Raw genomic sequence first — 18861 nt, 5'->3', positions numbered from 1 at the left:
TCAGACAGCCATGAACCAGAGGACACAGAGGACGAGAGTGTTGCTATTGATTCGGAGTGGAAAAAATTATATTGCGGGTCAATTTTTGAGATGAGGACACACTCAAATAAAAACTATTTTTCATCCCTCAATAAGCATGAAGCAATAATTTTGACTGAAATAAAACTGAAATATGTAGAATCAAAGATTTATTTATTCAAGTAATTAATAATTAAGGAAATGTGCTTGCTATAAACTGAATGTATACAAATGGAGTTATCTTAATTTGACCAGATTCCATTAAACGGAAATTTAACATTGTATTATGTAACAAAATTGCATGGAAAATGTACATGGAAATAAATTAGATAATTTAATTTGAACAAATATTTGTTTTTAGTACAATCAAAAGCAAAAGTAATTCATAAAACCCCAAAACTACCAAGGACAGAATTACCAGACCCCTGATGCTCAGCCATGTGTCCTTTTTGCTGGATAACAGCCTGAAGTTTTCAGCAAATCTCACACTCGTCTCCTGAGCAACCCCAGCCCATTCTTCTTTGGCGAGTCTCTCAAGCTCCTCCAGATTTCATGATCTTGTGGCACGGACCTGGAGCTACAGATTTTCAGATCTGTCAGGCTCTGTGCAGACCAGTCAGTAACCGTCACTTTGGTCTCCTAGGGGTAGTCCTTCACCAGGCCCGACACATGTTTTGAGTCATTGTCATGTTAAAAAACATAGCAATGATGCAGACCCAGTTTTGCTGCTGACTACTTGAGGTTTTCTTTCAAGATGGTTAAACATTCTTCTTTCTTTGTAACTTCTTCCACCTTGATGAGATTCCCAGTTCCAGACACACTGAAGCATCTCCTACCACCATGTTTTAACTGTCAGGATGGTATTCTTTTGGTTGTTTGCCTCTCTTGTCTTTCTCCAAACATAAGCAACATCTATGTGGCCAAAGAGCTCAAGTATCAACTCACCTGACCAAAGGATGCCCTTCCAGTATGCATAGTCTTTCTCCAGGTTGTCCTTAGCATACTTCAGTCTGGCTTGAAGGTTTCTCTTCTGCGGCAGTGAAGTTATTCTTGGTCTGCAACCTCATGGCCCACTCCCGTGCCTAGTTCTAGTCACTGTCCCTTTTGAGATTATAATTCCTGATTTGGCTATTAGTTATTGATTAGAGTCTTTGCAGTTATTCTGGAGTCTCTCGCTATATTTTCTTTCCAGGATCTTTGAAATATTTTGTTTCCTACATCTGCCAGATGTGTGGCTCTCTTTGAATGACACTCCAGTCACTGACACTCTAGAAAGGCTGTGATAACTTTGCATATCCATAAAGTTAAGCTATAAAGTTAAACCACATCAGTGGTTTGTGCTGTGACTCAATGAAAAGGTCAGTTTTTCAGGGGGCTAACAAAAGAATTCATGCTTTTGAAGAAAAACAGTATGTTTAGAAATGCTCTGTCTAAAAAAACCAAAGAAAAACCTAAACTGAGAAATTTTTTGACAAAAACATAAAATTTCATAGTAATTTTGTCCTCATGTGTAAATTACAATCATAGCCACAGAAACCTGTGAACTTCAACAACGATTTGACACAATATAAAAACCCGACTCATTTTTTAAAAGCATATTGTGTGAGCCACATACTGTGGATCTGCCAATAGCTCTGTGCTGTGTAGTCATGCTAACCTTGTGTTGTTCTTGAACTTGAGAAAAAAGTGCAAGCATGTGACACACTGCTGCGGGCCTGGCCCCTCACAGCCATCATCACTGCATTCTGGGTCGCAGGGTCCTGCAAGGGTGAACACTCGCAAAGTCACAGCAGCATCACGTCACATCACAAGAGAGAAGTTATTCAGACTGCTGATTTTATTCTGTATTTATGTAAGAGCCTGCCACATTAAGCATACATCGCATCCCAGTTCATTAAGCTGCTGACTGAGAGGCCGGAGATAGAACAAGGGAAAGCTTAGTACTATCAAGATGCAGGGTGTATGACTCACCGCTGTATTCTTCGCTTAGATCGCTATCCGTCGGAATCTCAGCTGATCTGGCTCGCTCGCGGTGCGCAGGATACGGGCGCTCCGCGGTGCCATAAATCACCAGGGACCACTTCTCCAGCACCCCTGTGAAACAGCAGAGAGATAAGAGGCTTTGTCCCGCGAGGCCCAGCCCTGTATTTTAACTGCAGCGAGCCGAGGTTCAGTGCATGTTTCATAATATCGAGACGTTACAAAGAGGAAGAGCAGACCTAGTTTGGAGCCGTCTTTCTTCTGAGAGGGAGTATCCTGGATTTTCAAAGTCCATTCCCCCGCTGCCTGCTCCCCCCAGCAGTGAGCTGTCATGAATTCCCAGTTCTGAAATCCCTCGGTGGAGTTGTCAAGAGGCCTAAACGAAAACATTACATAATCGTGCTCACGCTGCTGCTTCGTCTACTCGTTATATGATGATTTAAGGGATGTGTTTCCTAAAGACATAAAAGCAAAATCACCTTAATTTTTTCAGCTTTATCTGAATCAAAGATAGGAAACATGCTTCGCTTCAGGAGGGCAAACCGGGTACGTGACAAATCCCTGTGTTGTGTTCTTATTCATGGCTCATAAATACATTACAGCTTCAGCTTTTTGTAAATGATTTATACATTCATATGAAAAAGCAAGCTCATCCCCTAGAAAACGCTATAGAATAAAATAGAAGCAATAAACATTCAGTCCTGTATGAAAGGGCAAATAAGAAAGATGCAGTCCTGTTTTCTAGTCATTTTCACATTTAAAAAAAATCAGTCAATCACATGGAAAAAATCTAATCGTCACAGTCCCTCTTGTCCTCCTGTGCTGACCTGTAATCCATCTTTTCTGCTTCCTGCGTGTTTTTTTAAATCTCTCCTCTCTCTCTGTGTATGAGTGTGGCCTTACCTGAAAAAGACTTTCAGAGCATATGTTGCTCTAAAAACCTGTATATACCTCTCAGCACTGATGGTACCTATCCAGATGTGCAACCTGCCAATTCCATAGGCGCTGATGCACACCCCATAACCATCAGAGATGCAGGCTTTTGAACTGAGCGCTGATAACAAGCTGGATGGTCTCTCGCCTCTTTAGTCCAGGGGACGCCATGTTCATGTTTTTCAAAAGGAATTTCAATTCATCTGACCACAGAGCAGTTTTCCACTTTGCCTCAGTCCATTTTAAATGAGCTTTGGCTCAGAGAAGAAGGCCAACATTTCTGGATCATCTTCACATATGGTTTCTTCTTTAACGGGCATTTGTGGATGGCACAGCAAACTGTTCACAGACATCAATTTCTCCAAGTCTTCCTGAGCCCATGCAGACATTTCCATGACAGCATGATGCCCGTCTTTAATGCTGGGGGGGCATCCAATGTGGATTTTGGTCCTTCTCCAGATCCCTGGGAACTTTTGATGATGTCTTCACGATTTTATGTTGGAAATGTTATGTTTATTATCCAATTGTTCCACAATTTGCCTACTAAACCACTCATCTTTACTTCTGAGAGACTGCTTCTGCCATCATGTTACTGACCATTTAGCCTAATTAGTTGTAACAGCTGTTTCTTTTTAGTACAACTTGCTTTTCCATAGTTTTGGTCCTTTTGTACCAACTTTGTTGAGACTTGTTGCTGCCATCACATTCAAAATTGCTGACATAATTCATGAAATAGTAAAATTTCTCAGTTTTAGATGTTTTCTGTGTTCAACTGTGGCTAATATGTGGACTTACAACATCTGTAAATTATTCTGTTTTTATTGAACTTGTACATGACCTCTCGCATTGTTAAAGACTGTTGATTACTTCATCTGCATTGGAGATTTCTTCTGAAAACCTTAATAGATACCTATAGTCAGGTATAAGCCAAGGTCTAAACTGTTCTTTAACACTTGGAAACACTTGGAGGAAAAAAAACTTAAACTTAACTTAAATAGATCTATAAATTATTGTACATAAATTAGTCTGTTGTCTGGAAAATCATTGTGAGGTACTAATTTGAAATAAAAAACGACACTTAATTGTTTTCGACAAGCATATAAAGAAAGACCAGGATTTTTGGAATCGCATACACTTCACAGACAAATCACAGACAGAAGGCAAAAAATGAATTCTGCTCCAGATCGTATCAGCACAGATTAGACTGGAATCACGTCTAAATGCCCTTTGAGGAAGATTGGGAACAGGCAAGTTAAGAAAGCCTTCAAATATTTTCCAACTAAAGGAATTTTGCATATAAGGCTGGTGAAAAATGCCAAAGACCGTAAACAACGATACAAACCAGCAACAAGGAGGAAATTAAGCCTGTAATGGTAAGGGTGTGTTTACTTTTTTCCATGGAATAATATTAGATCTGTGATTTTTCTGTAGTGTCAAAAAATTAGTCTAATTATTTAAGATAAAATAAGCACCATGACTGCTCCTTTATTTCCTATGATGTCACCACAGCACATGGATCCTCATTGATTTGGCACAGATAACTGCCTTGAGGTGACTGTTGTTATGATTTGTTGTTATAAAATTGAATTTTGCACAATGTGTACAGGCTTGTAACTGGGGATTTTTCACGTGTAAGGCAAACACATTAACCACTACACCTTAGTCACGCTGCCCATCCATCCATCCATTGTTTTCTGCTTATCCTTGTCAGGGTCACAAGGAGGCTGGAGCCTATCCCAGCCACCATAGGGCAGGAGGCAGGGTACACCCTGGACAGGTCGACACGCTGTCGCAGGGCTAACACATAGAGACAGACAACCATTCACAGTCACATTCACTCCTATGGGCAATTTAGAATGACCCATTAACTTAACCCCATTAACTGAGTGTGTAAAACTTGGTTACTGTTGGGTCTGTGTTTCCATAAGCCCCGCTAGTTTAGAGACTTATTCCTCATGAAGAACGCAAGACATAACAGAACAACCAACTCGCTAACGAGGGAAGTTTGGGTCAGAACCAGCTCTTGGAGCTCACGCTCCTCACCTGACTCCAGCCCAAATCCTTCCAAGAGCAGCTTCCCTCGCAGCTATTTATTGACAAACTGTTACAATACACATCACAGCAAAAGCACCTCCCCTCGTAAGACCCCTCTTGGTTACAAAGACAATGCACTATGTGTGTGTATGTGTGTGTATGTGTATGCATGACTTCCTGCTCACCAAAAGGATCATAAAAGCAGGAAGCAACATCACAAGAAACTGATCTGTCAGATAGGATGTATCTGCAATAAAACCTCCCCCAGCACAGAGTGGCTGGAGAGGTGGTCAGAGACAAAGGAATGTCTTGATCCTATAGATTGAACTAAGACTTTACAAATTTAAGAAACACAATGACAACATTCAACAATTAGACTTAACAGTTCCTGTGATCATTAAATGCCATCTTATGTGCTGATTGTTCAATATCAGCTAATACCTTGATGCCGCACTAATTATTACCTTTTAGAAAACAAAGATCAAAAGCGTCATGAAAGTAGAACGTGAGCAATTAAAAATCATCCCTTTATTTGTATTTTTAAATGGTCGGTGAAGACTTATAGCTTAACACCTCTAGCGGTTGCACAGCAACTGGCTAAATACTCCAGTCTCCTTGCCATCCAGTCACGAACTCTCTGTCTGTTGTTTGGTGCTTCACAGGCAGTGCACTTCAGTTTTTTTGGTTTTTTTAACCTTTTCACTGAAAACAACAGCCCACTCCTGCTTGTAACTTTGCTGGTGAGAGCAGTTAACAGGAAACCAAAACAGTAAGGTTGCAAGTGGAAACCAAAAGGATGAGCTCAAAGACATCAAAATGATCAAGGGGCTGTAGATACAGTGACCACTCAAGTACAGCAGCTTTAAATAGTATCTCAGCAAAGGTGAAGTTGATACTTTTAACAGGTATGTTTTATATTTCGGTGTTATATATTTCAAAAAGTACCATTATTCCTTTAATTTAACAAATGTGTCAAACTCAAACATTTGGCTTTTGAAGGATTTGATGTTTATCAGGTAATCTGCAGAAACCGTCGCTCTCGGTTACCTGTTTGTCAGCAGCTGCGACGTGGTGCCCAAAGGTGACGTGAGGGTGATGGAGAGATCACCACGGCGACCGTGGCTTATGTTAACCCGGACCACGACGTGCTCCACATAAGCGACGTGCTGCGGGGCCTTGCTGGAGCAGCCTGTAGTCTCATGCACAGACATTAGCACTGAGCCCGGATGAATAAGTCTGTCATGAGAGAAAAGAGAAAAAAGAGACGCAGGGAGTAGTGGAGATAAAAGAACAGACGGAAAACAAGAAGCGCAAGAGAAAGTTACGAGGAGAGCCGCGGTAAGGAAAATGACACCCATTAAAGTACGACCGCGAATCAGTGTGAAAGAAATCAATTCGAGAAGAGAGACAGAAATAGATAACGTGCGATAAAAGGGGAGGAATCAAGGAAAGCCCTGAGTCGAAGCAGAGATCTCTGATACCTGCTCAGCTGGATGGCAGCCTCCTCCGCACATTCATGCTGTGAGGGGACTTGTTTCCAGCGCTCTGCCTCCTTCACCATGCTCTCAGCATCCAGCAGGCCAAAACCGTACAGGTGGCTCACTAACAGACACCAGCACATCCCCAAACACACACACTGCACATTAGCCGGGGCATAGAGAAGGCACTGTAGCTTATAAATGACTTCACACACTCCCGAGACTTTGTAGGCGTTTATCGCTCTTCTGCTCACAGTACCTCATTAGTTTGTATGCTCGCTGCTTTATAGTTCCCCCAAAAAAGAGCTGAGAGGAACATTTACTAAAATATGCTTATCAAGTCAGGGGATTCTTCTTTTTTATTTATTTATTTATTTTTTGCTGGCAAATATTAAAATAGACAATGTGGAATTAGAAAATCAGCAGAGATCCGATGGGAGTACCTTTGTATCCGGCTCCATTTACACGCCAGTCAGGAGCACTGAGATGATGAGCTTTTGATGTTCGGACAATAATGTGCTGCAAATCCCTCCAGGTTAGCAAGGGGCTGAACGTTCAAGAGAAGGAAACCACATGCTCTCATCACCCGATTGCACAATTTGATCTGAACACGAGCTGCATGTATGGATGCTGTTATTAGAGGGCTGCTTACTTGGCTTCCAAGGTGAGAGCAATGACACCGGCAGCTACAGAGGCGGCGAGGGAAGTCCCTGACTGGGCCGTGCTGCAGCTCTGCTGTGGACCCACGGTCACCTGTGGAGGAAACCACTTATATTTATTTTTTTATATTCACCCACTATTAACATGTTTTTGCACAGAACTGCTCTTTTTTGTGGACTCTGCTTGACTGTATGTGTATTTTTTTGCGCATCAAATCATTTTGGAAAGCATTCAAACGACTGGCAAGAATTAACTAGGAGGATTCAGCATTAATGTGATCAATATTTAGGATTTAGGTTATGGATTTGCTATAAATTAGCTAATTAACCCTGTCTGGTTTCTTACCCTTCATTTCTTTATATTTTCTTGGGAAAATGGGAACTAGTGATTTATTGAAACATGTGCAAAACATGCCTGAACTGTCCACTTGGACAGTTTCCTCAACATTTTTAAGGACATGCTGCAAACCATATGACATGTTTTCCCGTAATGGCTCTCTGAGAATCACTTCACTGGTGCAGATATTCTATTTTTATCTGAAACTCTATTATCTTTGGATTTTTAGTACTCAACTAAAGCAACAACAAAACGAAACAAAAGAGGCAACAAATTATGTGCTTAAAGATACAAGAATAAATTTGGCTTTTGCTAAGTTGCCTGTTATATAAAGACTACTTGAAAAATATTTAAAAAAAATAAAATACAAATCTGGCTCCTTGGAAATGAATTGCAGCTCAGGACAGTGCTGTTTACAGTGGGGCAAAAAAGTATTTAGTCAGCCACCGATTGTGCAAGTTCCCCCACCTAAAATGATGACAGAGGTCAGTAATTTGCACCAGAGGTACACTTCAACTGCGAGAGACAGAATGTGAAAAAAAAAAAAATCCATGAATCCACATGGTAGGATTTGTAAAGAATTCATTCGTAAATCAGGGTGGAAAATAAGTATTTGGTCAATAACAAAAATACAACTCAATACTTTGTAACATAACCTTTGTTGGCAATAACAGAGGTCAAACGTTTACTATAGGTCTTTACCAGGTTTGCACACACAGTAGCTGGTATTTTGGCCCATTCCTCCATGCAGATCTTCTCGAGAGCAGTGATGTTTTGGGGCTGTCGCCGAGCAACACGGACTTTCAACTCCCGCCACAGATTTTCTATGGGGTTGAGGTCTGGAGACTGGCTAGGCCACTCCAGGACTTTCAAATGCTTCTTACGGAGCCACTCCTTTGTTGCCCGGGCGGTGTGTTTTGGATCATTGTCATGTTGGAAGACCCAGCCTCGTTTCATCTTCAAAGTTCTCACTGATGGAAGGAGGTTTTGGCTCAAAATCTCACAATACATGGCCCCATTCATTCTGTCCTTAACACGGATCAGTCGTCCTGTCCCCTTGGCAGAAAAACAGCCCCATAGCATGATGTTTCCACCCCCATGCTTCACAGTAGGTATGGTGTTCTTGGGATGCAACTCAGTATTCTTCTTCCTCCAAACACGACGAGTTGTGTTTATACCAAAAAGTTCTACTTTGGTTTCATCTGACCACATGACATTCTCCCACTCCTCTGCTGTATCATCCATGTGCTCTCTGGCAAACTTCAGACGGGCCTGGACATGCACTGGCTTCAGCAGCGGAACACGTCTGGCACTGCGGGATTTGATTCCCTGCCGTTGTAGTGTGTTACTGATGGTGACCTTTGTTACTTTGGTCCCAGCTCTCTGCAGGTCATTCACCAGGTCCCCCCGTGTGGTTCTGGGATCTTTGCTCACCGTTCTCATGATCATTTTGACCCCACGGGATGAGATCTTGCGTGGAGCCCCAGATCGAGGGAGATTATCAGTGGTCTTGTATGTCTTCCATTTTCTGATGATTGCTCCCACAGTTGATTTTTTCACACCAAGCTGCTTGCCTATTGTAGATTCACTCTTCCCAGTCTGGTGCAGGTCTACAATACTTTTCCTGGTGTCCTTCGAAAGCTCTTTGGTCTTGGCCATGGCGGAGTTTGGAGTCTGACTGTTTGAGGCTGTGGACAGGTGTCTTTTATACAGATGATGAGTTCAAACAGGTGCCATTCATACAGGTAACGAGTGGGGGACAGAAAAGCTTCTTACAGAAGACGTTACAGGTCTGTGAGAGCCAGAGATTTTCCTTGTTTGAGGTGACCAAATACTTATTTTCCACCCTAATTTACGAATAAATTCTTTACAAATCCTACCATGTGGATTCATGGATTTTTTTTTCACATTCTGTCTCTCACAGTTGAAGTGTACCTCTGGTGCAAATTACTGACCTCTGTCATCATTTTAAGTGGGGGAACTTGCACAATCGGTGGCTGACTAAATACTTTTTTGCCCTACTGTATTGTAGAATATGGGCCTGGTTAACCAGCAACTGGAACACACTCACCTGTTTCCAAAGACCAGTTGGGTAACATTTGTCATAAAGTAGCTTAATTTTTAAGTTTGCAGACACAAGATCACTCACAGAGACAAATGCAACAATTTAACAAAAGTGTCAGAGTGACAAAAATTAATCAAGATAATGCATTTTGTAGAAAAAAAAATTGAAATACTGGCAAACACAGTACACATAATTAGATTTTTTTTGTTTTGTGTGTCGGTTGAGAAAACAAAATGGAAAACATGTAAGCCTGAGGCCAGAGAAGCAGCTCTCAGTCAAATTACTCTAATTAGTGTCTGAAAATCACATGACATGATAGAAGTATTTGGCATTTTCTACACTCAGACAGTGATTTCATTCCAATTTTATTCCATTTTAATGCCTACTGGATTCTCCTTTATTACCTTTACGTGCAAAATCTGTATGTTATCCTAATAATTTTCACTTACTCTGATTTGTGTTAGTATAGAGTAACTACTATCCTTTGTCCATGGTGATGTGCCATAAACGGGGGGGGACTCTTCCAGTTAGATAGACAAAACAAAAGAGTGAAATCTGGTTTTCACAAAACATATTTCACACAACATTAGGAAATTTTCCTCGGGCCGTTCTAGTATGTTAATATTATACTGCTGACTGAGTTCTGACGACATACACCACAGTTCTTGTAATGGCTTTTAATTAATGAAAATTAAAGCTCTAAGAATAAACATGAAAACAAAATCATTTGTTGCTGCGGGTTTGAACAAGCTGCTCCTTTCTGTGACTTCACAAGTTCAGCTTTGTTCTGCAGAGACAAAAGTTCACAGAGCCCCCGTCTTGGGCATATTTAGTTGATTGACAGGTGTCTCAGACTATCACACTCAGCAGACGTTGCATGCTCCCCCTTCCCCCCCCCAACACCACTGCCCAAAGCCAATGCTTAATATCCCAAATGTGTATTTTCTGGCTTTGAGCAGCTGGCAAGATGCCGGTGAATGTTAAAACAAACTACTCTAAGACATCCAGTGTCATCATCAGAAACAGTGCAAAAATGACTTTTAAATTAGCAGTTAATATAATTTTATTATCTAAATAACTTCATGCCCTCTGAGTGGTAAATGCCGTGCAAACATTAATGTCATAACACGACAAATATCTCGTAATCTGTGTTCAGGAGAAGCAACTGGAGTTTAGTCAGTATCACTGCCTTGCATTGCTTCACTTCTTCCTCTTATTGTAAAATAATAATTGCTTTTGGAAATTTATGTCTAAAATATTAAATATTTAAAGGAATTATATAACCTCTTACAGATAGTAGACCATTGTTTTTCTTGTTTTCCTTCTTGTCTGTAAAAAACTGCATATTTTGCATGATTTAATAGCTTGTATATCACAAGTTATCAAGTTGTCTCCACAACACTGTGAGACACGTTACCAGTAGCTCATGTTTCTGTGAAGGAATTCTGGCCTACAACATTGCTTCATTTCATTTTTGGGGCATTTGTTCATGCACGGCTCTTTTGAAGTCCCACCACAGCATTTCAATCCTCTTCCTCTGAGATTCCACAGTGCAAACTACTAATAGTTAACAGAAATGTTGCCTTTCGCAACATATTTTTTAGATTCAGCAACTTGTGTTTGTGTCTATATGAATGTTGCTTTGGATTGAGGCGAGAAAATGTTTTTCCAGCATCTGGGTAAAGCTATCTTCAACAGACTGATGGCAGGAGAGCGTGGCTGCTCACTACGGTGGAAGAAAAGAAGCTATTTTTTGAATCATGTGAATCTTAATTAAGTTCTCTGTTAGCAACACTCACCATCTCCTCTCTGTCCCATCCGCCGTACGCCGTTGCCAGCGTGGAGGGGCACGGCTCCAGGTAATCTGGCTGGCTTCCACGCTGAGTGCTGCTGCTGATAGAGATAGTGTAGATACTGTTGCTGTAGCCGTCACAGGAGCAGTAGTCACCTCTTTCCCCTCCGTTTCCTGACGGCCAAACAAAGATGGAGCCCCTCCCTTGCCGGCCCTGAGATTATTTGGGTAAAGCAGACAGAGGAGATTAATTTATTTATGATATTTACATATTGATGTTGAGGAAAAAAACAGAACAGCTCTTGCAGTAAATATACAGCCGCAGGTGGGACACAGACATAAACAAACACAGCCACACTTTTTTTTCTCACTGTTTGAACGCTGTTCTGTAAAACAAGACGAGTCAGAGGTCCAGGTCCATCCAGAGTGGCTCCGTCATCTTTTGGGCCCCAGCCGGCTAAGTAAACATCAATATACTCTGGACTGAAGCTAAGCGACTGGGCCTCCACGATGTCTGTTACATCTCCATCCAGCATTCGGATGCCTGGGGGAAAAGGATAGCACCAAAGCGATGATAAAGTTTGAATCCCCTACTGTATCTACAAAACTTTGCCTTTCAAGAAGTCCTTTGGCGTGCGAGTTTCATGGCGTCACATGGACTCACCGCCTATGCGTGCGTGGAAAGAAACTCCGACGGTGCACCGAGAGCTATTTGCAGCCGCAGCAACCACCCCTGCGCACTGAGTCCCATGGCTTCGAAGAAAGAAGGAGAACATCAGAACACGAGGTTAAATGCATATGCATGAGGAGAAGACGGGCTATTTCCGTTACATCAAGCTATGCGAAGACAGAATTTAGACTGGGGACTTTGCATATCCATACATGCATGTAATTACTGGAAAACGGAAAGGGAAAGCATGCATTAATTAGAGTTCTGGATTATGACAGGGAAGCTGCAAAGCAGGTGCAAAGACAATTCCAGAGATACAAAGTACTCACTTGTTAACAGCACTGGTAGAAGAACGATCTTGGTCTTGTCCGTTCACATCAAAGCTGGCAAAAGGATCCTAAATCAGATAGATACTAAGTAGCGGCACATAACACCATGCCAGCAGCTATCTGACTGTATTTCATCAGACAAATCACAAAGAGCATTATTCACCAGCCCACTCAACAGCTAAGTGGATCAGACGTTTAATGTCCATTCCAATACTCTTAGCTGGCCTTTCCAAACCTTTGGCCCAAAAACCCTGCTCGCAATATCTGTCTGAGCTCTTACACTAAGAGCTCTGCCAAACTGCTTATGATTAATGTCCCCTTCCCAAGAAGAGTGTCCCATCCCAGGGCACTTACATAATTTGGCTTCAGATCCGGATGCTCTCTCTCGATGCCATCATCTAGGACAGACACCACCACACCCTTCCCAGTGTACCCTCTCCTCCAGGCCGCTGCAATGTTCATGTGAGACTGGCAGGCTTTGGAGTCACTGCACTGCTGTGGAGCGAAATAGTGGGACATTCAGCTTCACCCTCAGGAGTAAAGAATAAATGTGGGTCTATTTTAGGCTCTGTCTGTCTGTCTGGGTTTGTGTGTGTTTGTGTCTATGTTTCAGACTTGAGCATGGCAAAGGAAAACAAAACAAAACAATCTGACTCACTATGTACCACAGGCGGTTCCACACTGGGTCGCCGAAGTCCTGCATGTGGTCGCTGGACTGATGGTGCGGAGCAGGGAGGAGCTCTCTCCTCATGGCGATAGGAGAGATATGACCGGCTCTGGAGATCCTCTTTACTCTTCTCTGGACCACCTGCTGCTTGAGCCATTCCACCTTAAAAGGAACATTTGTACAGATGTTTATGTCTACTTTTTTGGATCCATTGTGAAATATTTCAGCAGCTATAATGCCTTTACTACGCTGGCAAAAAACAATTATGTTCTCAAGAGGAGGGGCCCTGACACTGTACCTCTGGTTGATACTCTGATGACTTATCAAAGACAAAGGGCACAAACGTAATCAGTGCAAGCTAATGACTTGCACGCTCTTCGTTCAGCAACAAAAAAAACCACAATCCCAAATTGCTGCAACACGCGGCTGTCTCACTGAAATATAAACACATCCTGATCATTCTGTAAATTGCTCATATAACACTGTTTTAAGGTCAAAATGGTAACTTTGTTCAGTGAAGTATCACAAAATGTGGACGCTAAACTTTTCCGCTAGTGCCCTTATGAGGCTAATATCTGCTCTTAGTTGTTAAAAGGTTTTAAATTTGGTGCAAATTCAGAAGTTTTTAATTGTTTTTATTCCTGCAAAACTAATTACATTTCTTGGTTCTGTTAATGGTTGTTAGGGTCTCTGAGTTCATTTATCAGATACGTGCTAATGTGCTCTGAAACTCCTGCCCATGTTAGAATTCAGTTTTAAAAAAATACTGTGCTTAGTAAAGCTGCAAACATGGCTCCACCAAAGAAGCAGTTTCCTGTTCCTGAACCCGTTATAGGGCACTTATTGAAATTCCTGAAAATTCACAATAATACAATAATAGTGTTCGCGTTGGACACTTTTTTTTTTTTTTAACTTCTGTGACTCTTTCTCAGGAATTTTCACTGTTATGTAGCAAATCATGTTATGGTTAAAGGCTGTATTTAGCTTTACTTTTGTTGGCCAGCAGGGGGAGCCTCCTCTGTTTTGCAATAGTCCAGTTGTATAGAAGTCAACATAAAAATAACCCTTTGTCTCTTACACCACAGTAAACTCATTGCAGTTGAGTTTCTGTGTTGTGCTTTTTGTGTTTTTGAGGTTTCACTGAATACAAGATGATGTTCACTTGTAAATTGTGATCTCCATTAGAATCAAAACAGATAACAAACATAGAAGGTTATGATTCTGGGCCTTTCCTTAGCGTGCCACGTTGATGTAGGAGAAGTGAGTGGTCCCTTGAATTCTTAATCAGATTCATCCTCCATTTAAAAAAAACTCAGCTTGAGGCAACATTCATCTTCAATATACAGTCCATAGGTCATACAGTCTGAATTATATTATGTTAGTGTGTTGTGATTTCAGACACTACTCGATTATACATGAACAAAAATGTTGGTACAAAGTGACATTAATGCTAAAAAGTCTGACGTACGCTAAATGCTGTGAAAAAGATGAATCCCTAGCTGTTTACTAAATGTAAACTCAAAAGCTCCTTGGATGGTTCCCTTTCCCTAGTTGGAAAAAAGTCCTCCTGGCAAACACTGACACTACTATCGACTATGTTCTTTAACTTCTGAAGGTGGAAGACAAAGAAAGTGTGATTTTGTGTGTAACCAGATAACACTGGGAGTTGCTTAGAACCTGTCTGATTGTACTATATGCCCAAGCTGCTTATTGATACTATAAGAATTTGATGCAACCCTGAACACCTTGTTGATCTTTAAGGACTTCTGACATCTTTAGGTGTTGTTAGTGTTCGTGCACACAAAGCTGTAATGTGAGGGGAGGGACCAGAACAATGAACATGTGTCCCTATGTGTGTGTGGAGTGTACGGAGGGGACATGATGCTGCTGATTAATAATCCAGTAGCTTCCCAGTCCTACTCATATCTCATTACTATACCTTGGTCTCCTTGGCGACGCGATCAGTCACTTCTTTGTTGCCTACTTTGGACTGATTCGCCGTCTCGTGATGGCGAAAACTGTAATGCCTCTTCAGGTCTCCAATCTGGTGAAAACACACATCAGATCCTCGAAATGATTTTGTTTGCAGGTGGAGGCGTGCTGCTCGTTCTGCTCTGCTACTGTGCAAAGCAGCTTTTTAATTATTAAACTGCTCGTGGTGTCTTTTATTAACACGGCTACCTTATACCTCTGATAGTTTTACAGCCCAGGGCAACCTGAGCCAAAAGGTTTCAGCCACACTGCTGCTCATCTGTGTACTGGTGTAGCTGCACATACCACGTCACTGTGTGCATTCTATAATGTATGTCAGCTAATATTTTTATACAAGCGCAGTCCACTGAGTAATGACTAGTTAATAAAACACATGACAGCTCACACTTTTGCAAGAGAACAACAAATTATGCCCTTAAATATTTCATTAATATCTTTTTAGTGAAATAATTACTTTTTGATTTTCAACCTCAGGAATATAAGATTACTGTATAGCAGTCTTTTTAGTTTGAATGGGTCTCTCTGGTTCCTATCACCTGCTGTGAAAACTGAACATCTATCCCATGTGCAATAAAGTACAGCATGCTATTTCTTTGGAGTTTAACTGTTACTTTATGAAAGTGTAGAAAAATTAGTCTGAAATGAGTGCAACTAATGCAGCAGTGGCTCATAGAGAAGCAACTTTGGATTATGGTTGTTGGTTAAGTTCCCAGCACTAGCACTGCCTGTAGTGTGTCTTTGAGTGTGTGTGTTCTCACTGCTCATTTCTGGGCTAAATGCAGAGGTCAAATTCTTGTTGAAAAACATGCTGGTGGTCATGATTTATTTATTTATGAATGTATCTGTTCATCTGCTGCTTCTTTAAATCTTTAGCAGATATAATTCATTCGTCCCTGGACGGCTGACCATACAGTGCAGACAGATATCAACAGCTTTTGATGCAATTCTAAAAAAATATTAGTAAAGCCATTAGTGGCTCCACAGTTAGATTTGTCCAATATTTCCAGTTTTCCAATAAATGAAACTTCCAAATGCAAGTCTGGTAATTGTGTAAATAATTGCCCTCTTCATGTTTGAGGGCACTCACCTGTCCCATGTTAGTAAATCCATATTTCTCTGCTATCCTGTTCACAGATTCGAGGTCTCCTCTTATTTTTATCGCCCAGTCGTTTGTATAAATCGTTGCGTGGCAAAGCTGGAGGAGAGTTCCCATCCACAGCGCAATAAAACGCGCCATTGCTGCTTATTTCTCTCGGTAAATAGCCGGTGCCCAGGTGTTTCACCAGCTGTCCCCGCACTCTGTTCTGCTGCAGATGCTTCTCATTGCGGGAAATCCGCTGGCTCAAAGACGCAGGATGCACCCGATGTTGTGAAGTTGTGAAGACTTGACTCCTTCACTGACTACAAGCTTCTATCAAATTACTTCAATATGGAGGCCGGGGATCAGCTACAGTCTGTCCTTTATTGGGATCTGATCTGTGGGTTATACTTTACTTCTATAGATCTTTTCTTTTCTTTACTCTTTGCAAATACTGTAAAATGAATGAGCTGTCTGTATTAAAAAAAAAATAGAAAGCTCAAGTAATCAGACGTGATATATATTAGAGGAAAAAGACCCTGTTGGCATAAGTTTGACCTGTACTTTCATTAAGCAATAGACAGAAACACATAGAAACAACAACATCAACATTTTCACTTCATAATTGCAGGACCAACTGGGCAATGAACGATGAACTACTGGAAGTTTTTTCTGTAATTTTACACATTTATGCCCTACACTTCAAGCCTGAAAAGTCTTGATAGATGGCCAATGATGTAAAATGACATCCTCCCTGCTCTAGGTGGTATATTTAAGTTGAATTCTTTTGTGACTTACCTGTTTGGATGATTGAGTTAGAGATATCAAGGCATAGGCAGCTCTAGCCAGCAGGTGCTGCTAGGCCTCAACTCCATTAATCCGAGCAACTGAAGTGGATTGTTTGTGTTTGTGTTTGTGCCATTGTGAAACTTTTTACTGAGTTATCTTACTAATATTATTAATTGTTGTTGATTATTTTTCTATCTTTTATTAGCCAAATTATTATGTCTGTGTGTTGCATGCATACAATTTGTGGACATAGCTTGCTAACCAAGCTAACTAGCATTACCTGAAGAATTAGCATTAACAACAGCCAAAATGTTAGTGTTGAGGGTTCAAAACAAAAAGTCCAAAACTAATAGGTGATGTCAGAGTGGCTATGTACAGTACATATTTTATACTGTCTATGGCTGAGAAACAAAAGATGCATGCTGAAGAATAGGAAGGGTGGGCTTTATACAGGAAGTACTGGAGCAGGTGTCTCCATCTACCTGCTGCAGCATAGAAATATTTATTTGTCATTATTAATATTTATTATTTATTTTACCTAAAATTCAGTATCAGTTTACTACTCGTGTGCTAAATATTTAACACAGAAAAGCAGTCATCAAGGAGCATGGACTGTAAGTTTGCAGCAATAACAAACTTACAGTCCATTGAGCCAGCCAACCACTTTGTTTATCGTGGCTGGTGCTTATCCCAGCCTTCAGGGTGAGAGGTCATCAAAAGTGGCTGAGGGGTGGCTCTAGCTCAGGAGACCAGGTCATCTACTAATTGGAAGGCTGGTCATTTGATCCCTGGCTGCTCCTTTGGCAAGATACTAACCCCAAGTTACTCTCCAATGCATCCATCAGAGAGTGAATGTGTGTGAACGTTAGAAAGCACTTCACCAAAGAAGCAGTGGCTGTACGAATGGGGGAGCATGTTGTATAAAGTTCTTAGTGGTCAGGTAGAGTAGAAAAGCCCTATATAAGATCCAGTCCACTTACCATTTACCAATCAGTTACAGCGTTAGCACATAGAGCGAGACGAGCACAACCTTATAGCTTACAGACTGACCACTCTGGGCGTGACTAGTCCTTCCAAAAAGTATCTCGGTGGCTATTTTGCTTACAGGTTGATATTTGGTTAAAGAGCAGAGAGCTCCCCTATATTTACCTCTCATGGATACCATGCTCAGTGAAAGGTACATCATGATAGGTTACATATGTTAGCCAGCTTGAAAGGAGTAGCCATAGATATAAGCTGTTTTCATTTATCAGCAGTTTGTTTAACTGTGGGCTGAGCATCTAAACCACACATAGGCAAAATATGGCCTGAGGACAGGAACCACCCAGCCAACTATCTCAATCCAGCCCACAAAACAAAACAGCCCCCCTCAAAAAAAATCAATAAGAAAGAGCAGCATACAGAGGAATCTTGAAGCAAATAACTGCAACAAGTCTGCTCTGCTGTTTAACTCTATTCCAGTCCAATGTGTTTCAACAGTGACTTACACAGTGGTGAATGTGAAACACCTGAAGAGATGTAGGCTAAATGTTCTTAAAGCATTTAGGTAATATTTTTTTGTAATCACGATTTGAGTTTCTTTATGGGGCGATTGTGGCTCAAGAGTTGGCAGTCCGTCTTGTAATTGGAAGGCTGCCGGTTCGAGCCCCGGCTCCGACAGTCTCGGTCGTTGTGTCCTTGGGCAAGACACTTCACCCATTGCCTACTAGTGGTGGTCAGAGGGCCCGGTGGCGCCCGTGTCTGGCAGCCTCGCCCCAGGGCAGCTGTGGCTGTAGCTTGCCATCACCAGTGTGTGAATGGGTAGATGACTGAATGTAGTTAAAGTGCTTTGGGGTCCTTAGGGACTAAGTAAAGCGCTATACAAATATAGGCCATTTGCCATTTTTCCACCATGCAGTCCTTTTCTTGCTTTATCAAAGTTAGTGTGGCACTCTGGAAACAAAATTTTGTCTACTCCTCATCTAAACTCTTTAAGACGCCATAGTTACCTCTTTCAGCTTCCACCGTCCAAAGACAATAAAACGTTTTCTACTTGTTTGA

The 18861-nt window shown here is 41.4% G+C and overlaps 1 protein-coding gene across 1 annotated transcript in view; it reads right to left on the bottom strand.

The window, feature by feature from the left end:
- Positions 1-17754, bottom strand: part of pcsk5a (proprotein convertase subtilisin/kexin type 5a) — a 49681-nt gene extending 31927 nt beyond the window's left edge. Inside the window, exons 1-15 of the mRNA XM_040000397.1 lie at positions 16042-17754; positions 14902-15006; positions 12954-13124; positions 12650-12790; positions 12296-12363; positions 11961-12049; positions 11668-11840; positions 11304-11510; positions 7096-7196; positions 6887-6990; positions 6447-6567; positions 6013-6201; positions 2238-2374; positions 1990-2112; positions 1676-1778 (exon numbers count right to left, since the gene is read on the bottom strand). Coding sequence (XP_039856331.1) covers positions 1676-1778; positions 1990-2112; positions 2238-2374; positions 6013-6201; positions 6447-6567; positions 6887-6990; positions 7096-7196; positions 11304-11510; positions 11668-11840; positions 11961-12049; positions 12296-12363; positions 12650-12790; positions 12954-13124; positions 14902-15006; positions 16042-16191 — 1982 coding nt within the window. The 5' untranslated portion in view covers positions 16192-17754. The remainder of the gene's footprint in view (positions 1-1675; positions 1779-1989; positions 2113-2237; positions 2375-6012; positions 6202-6446; positions 6568-6886; positions 6991-7095; positions 7197-11303; positions 11511-11667; positions 11841-11960; positions 12050-12295; positions 12364-12649; positions 12791-12953; positions 13125-14901; positions 15007-16041) is intronic.
- Between the last annotated feature and the right edge of the window lie 1107 nt (positions 17755-18861).

The sequence above is a fragment of the Simochromis diagramma genome, unplaced genomic scaffold (genome assembly GCF_900408965.1).
Source record: "Simochromis diagramma unplaced genomic scaffold, fSimDia1.1 OVJJ01000596.1, whole genome shotgun sequence".
Lineage (NCBI taxonomy): Eukaryota > Metazoa > Chordata > Actinopteri > Cichliformes > Cichlidae > Simochromis > Simochromis diagramma.
The sequence above is the reverse complement of the archived record's forward strand: the minus strand, read 5'-3'. Positions and strand labels throughout refer to the sequence as shown.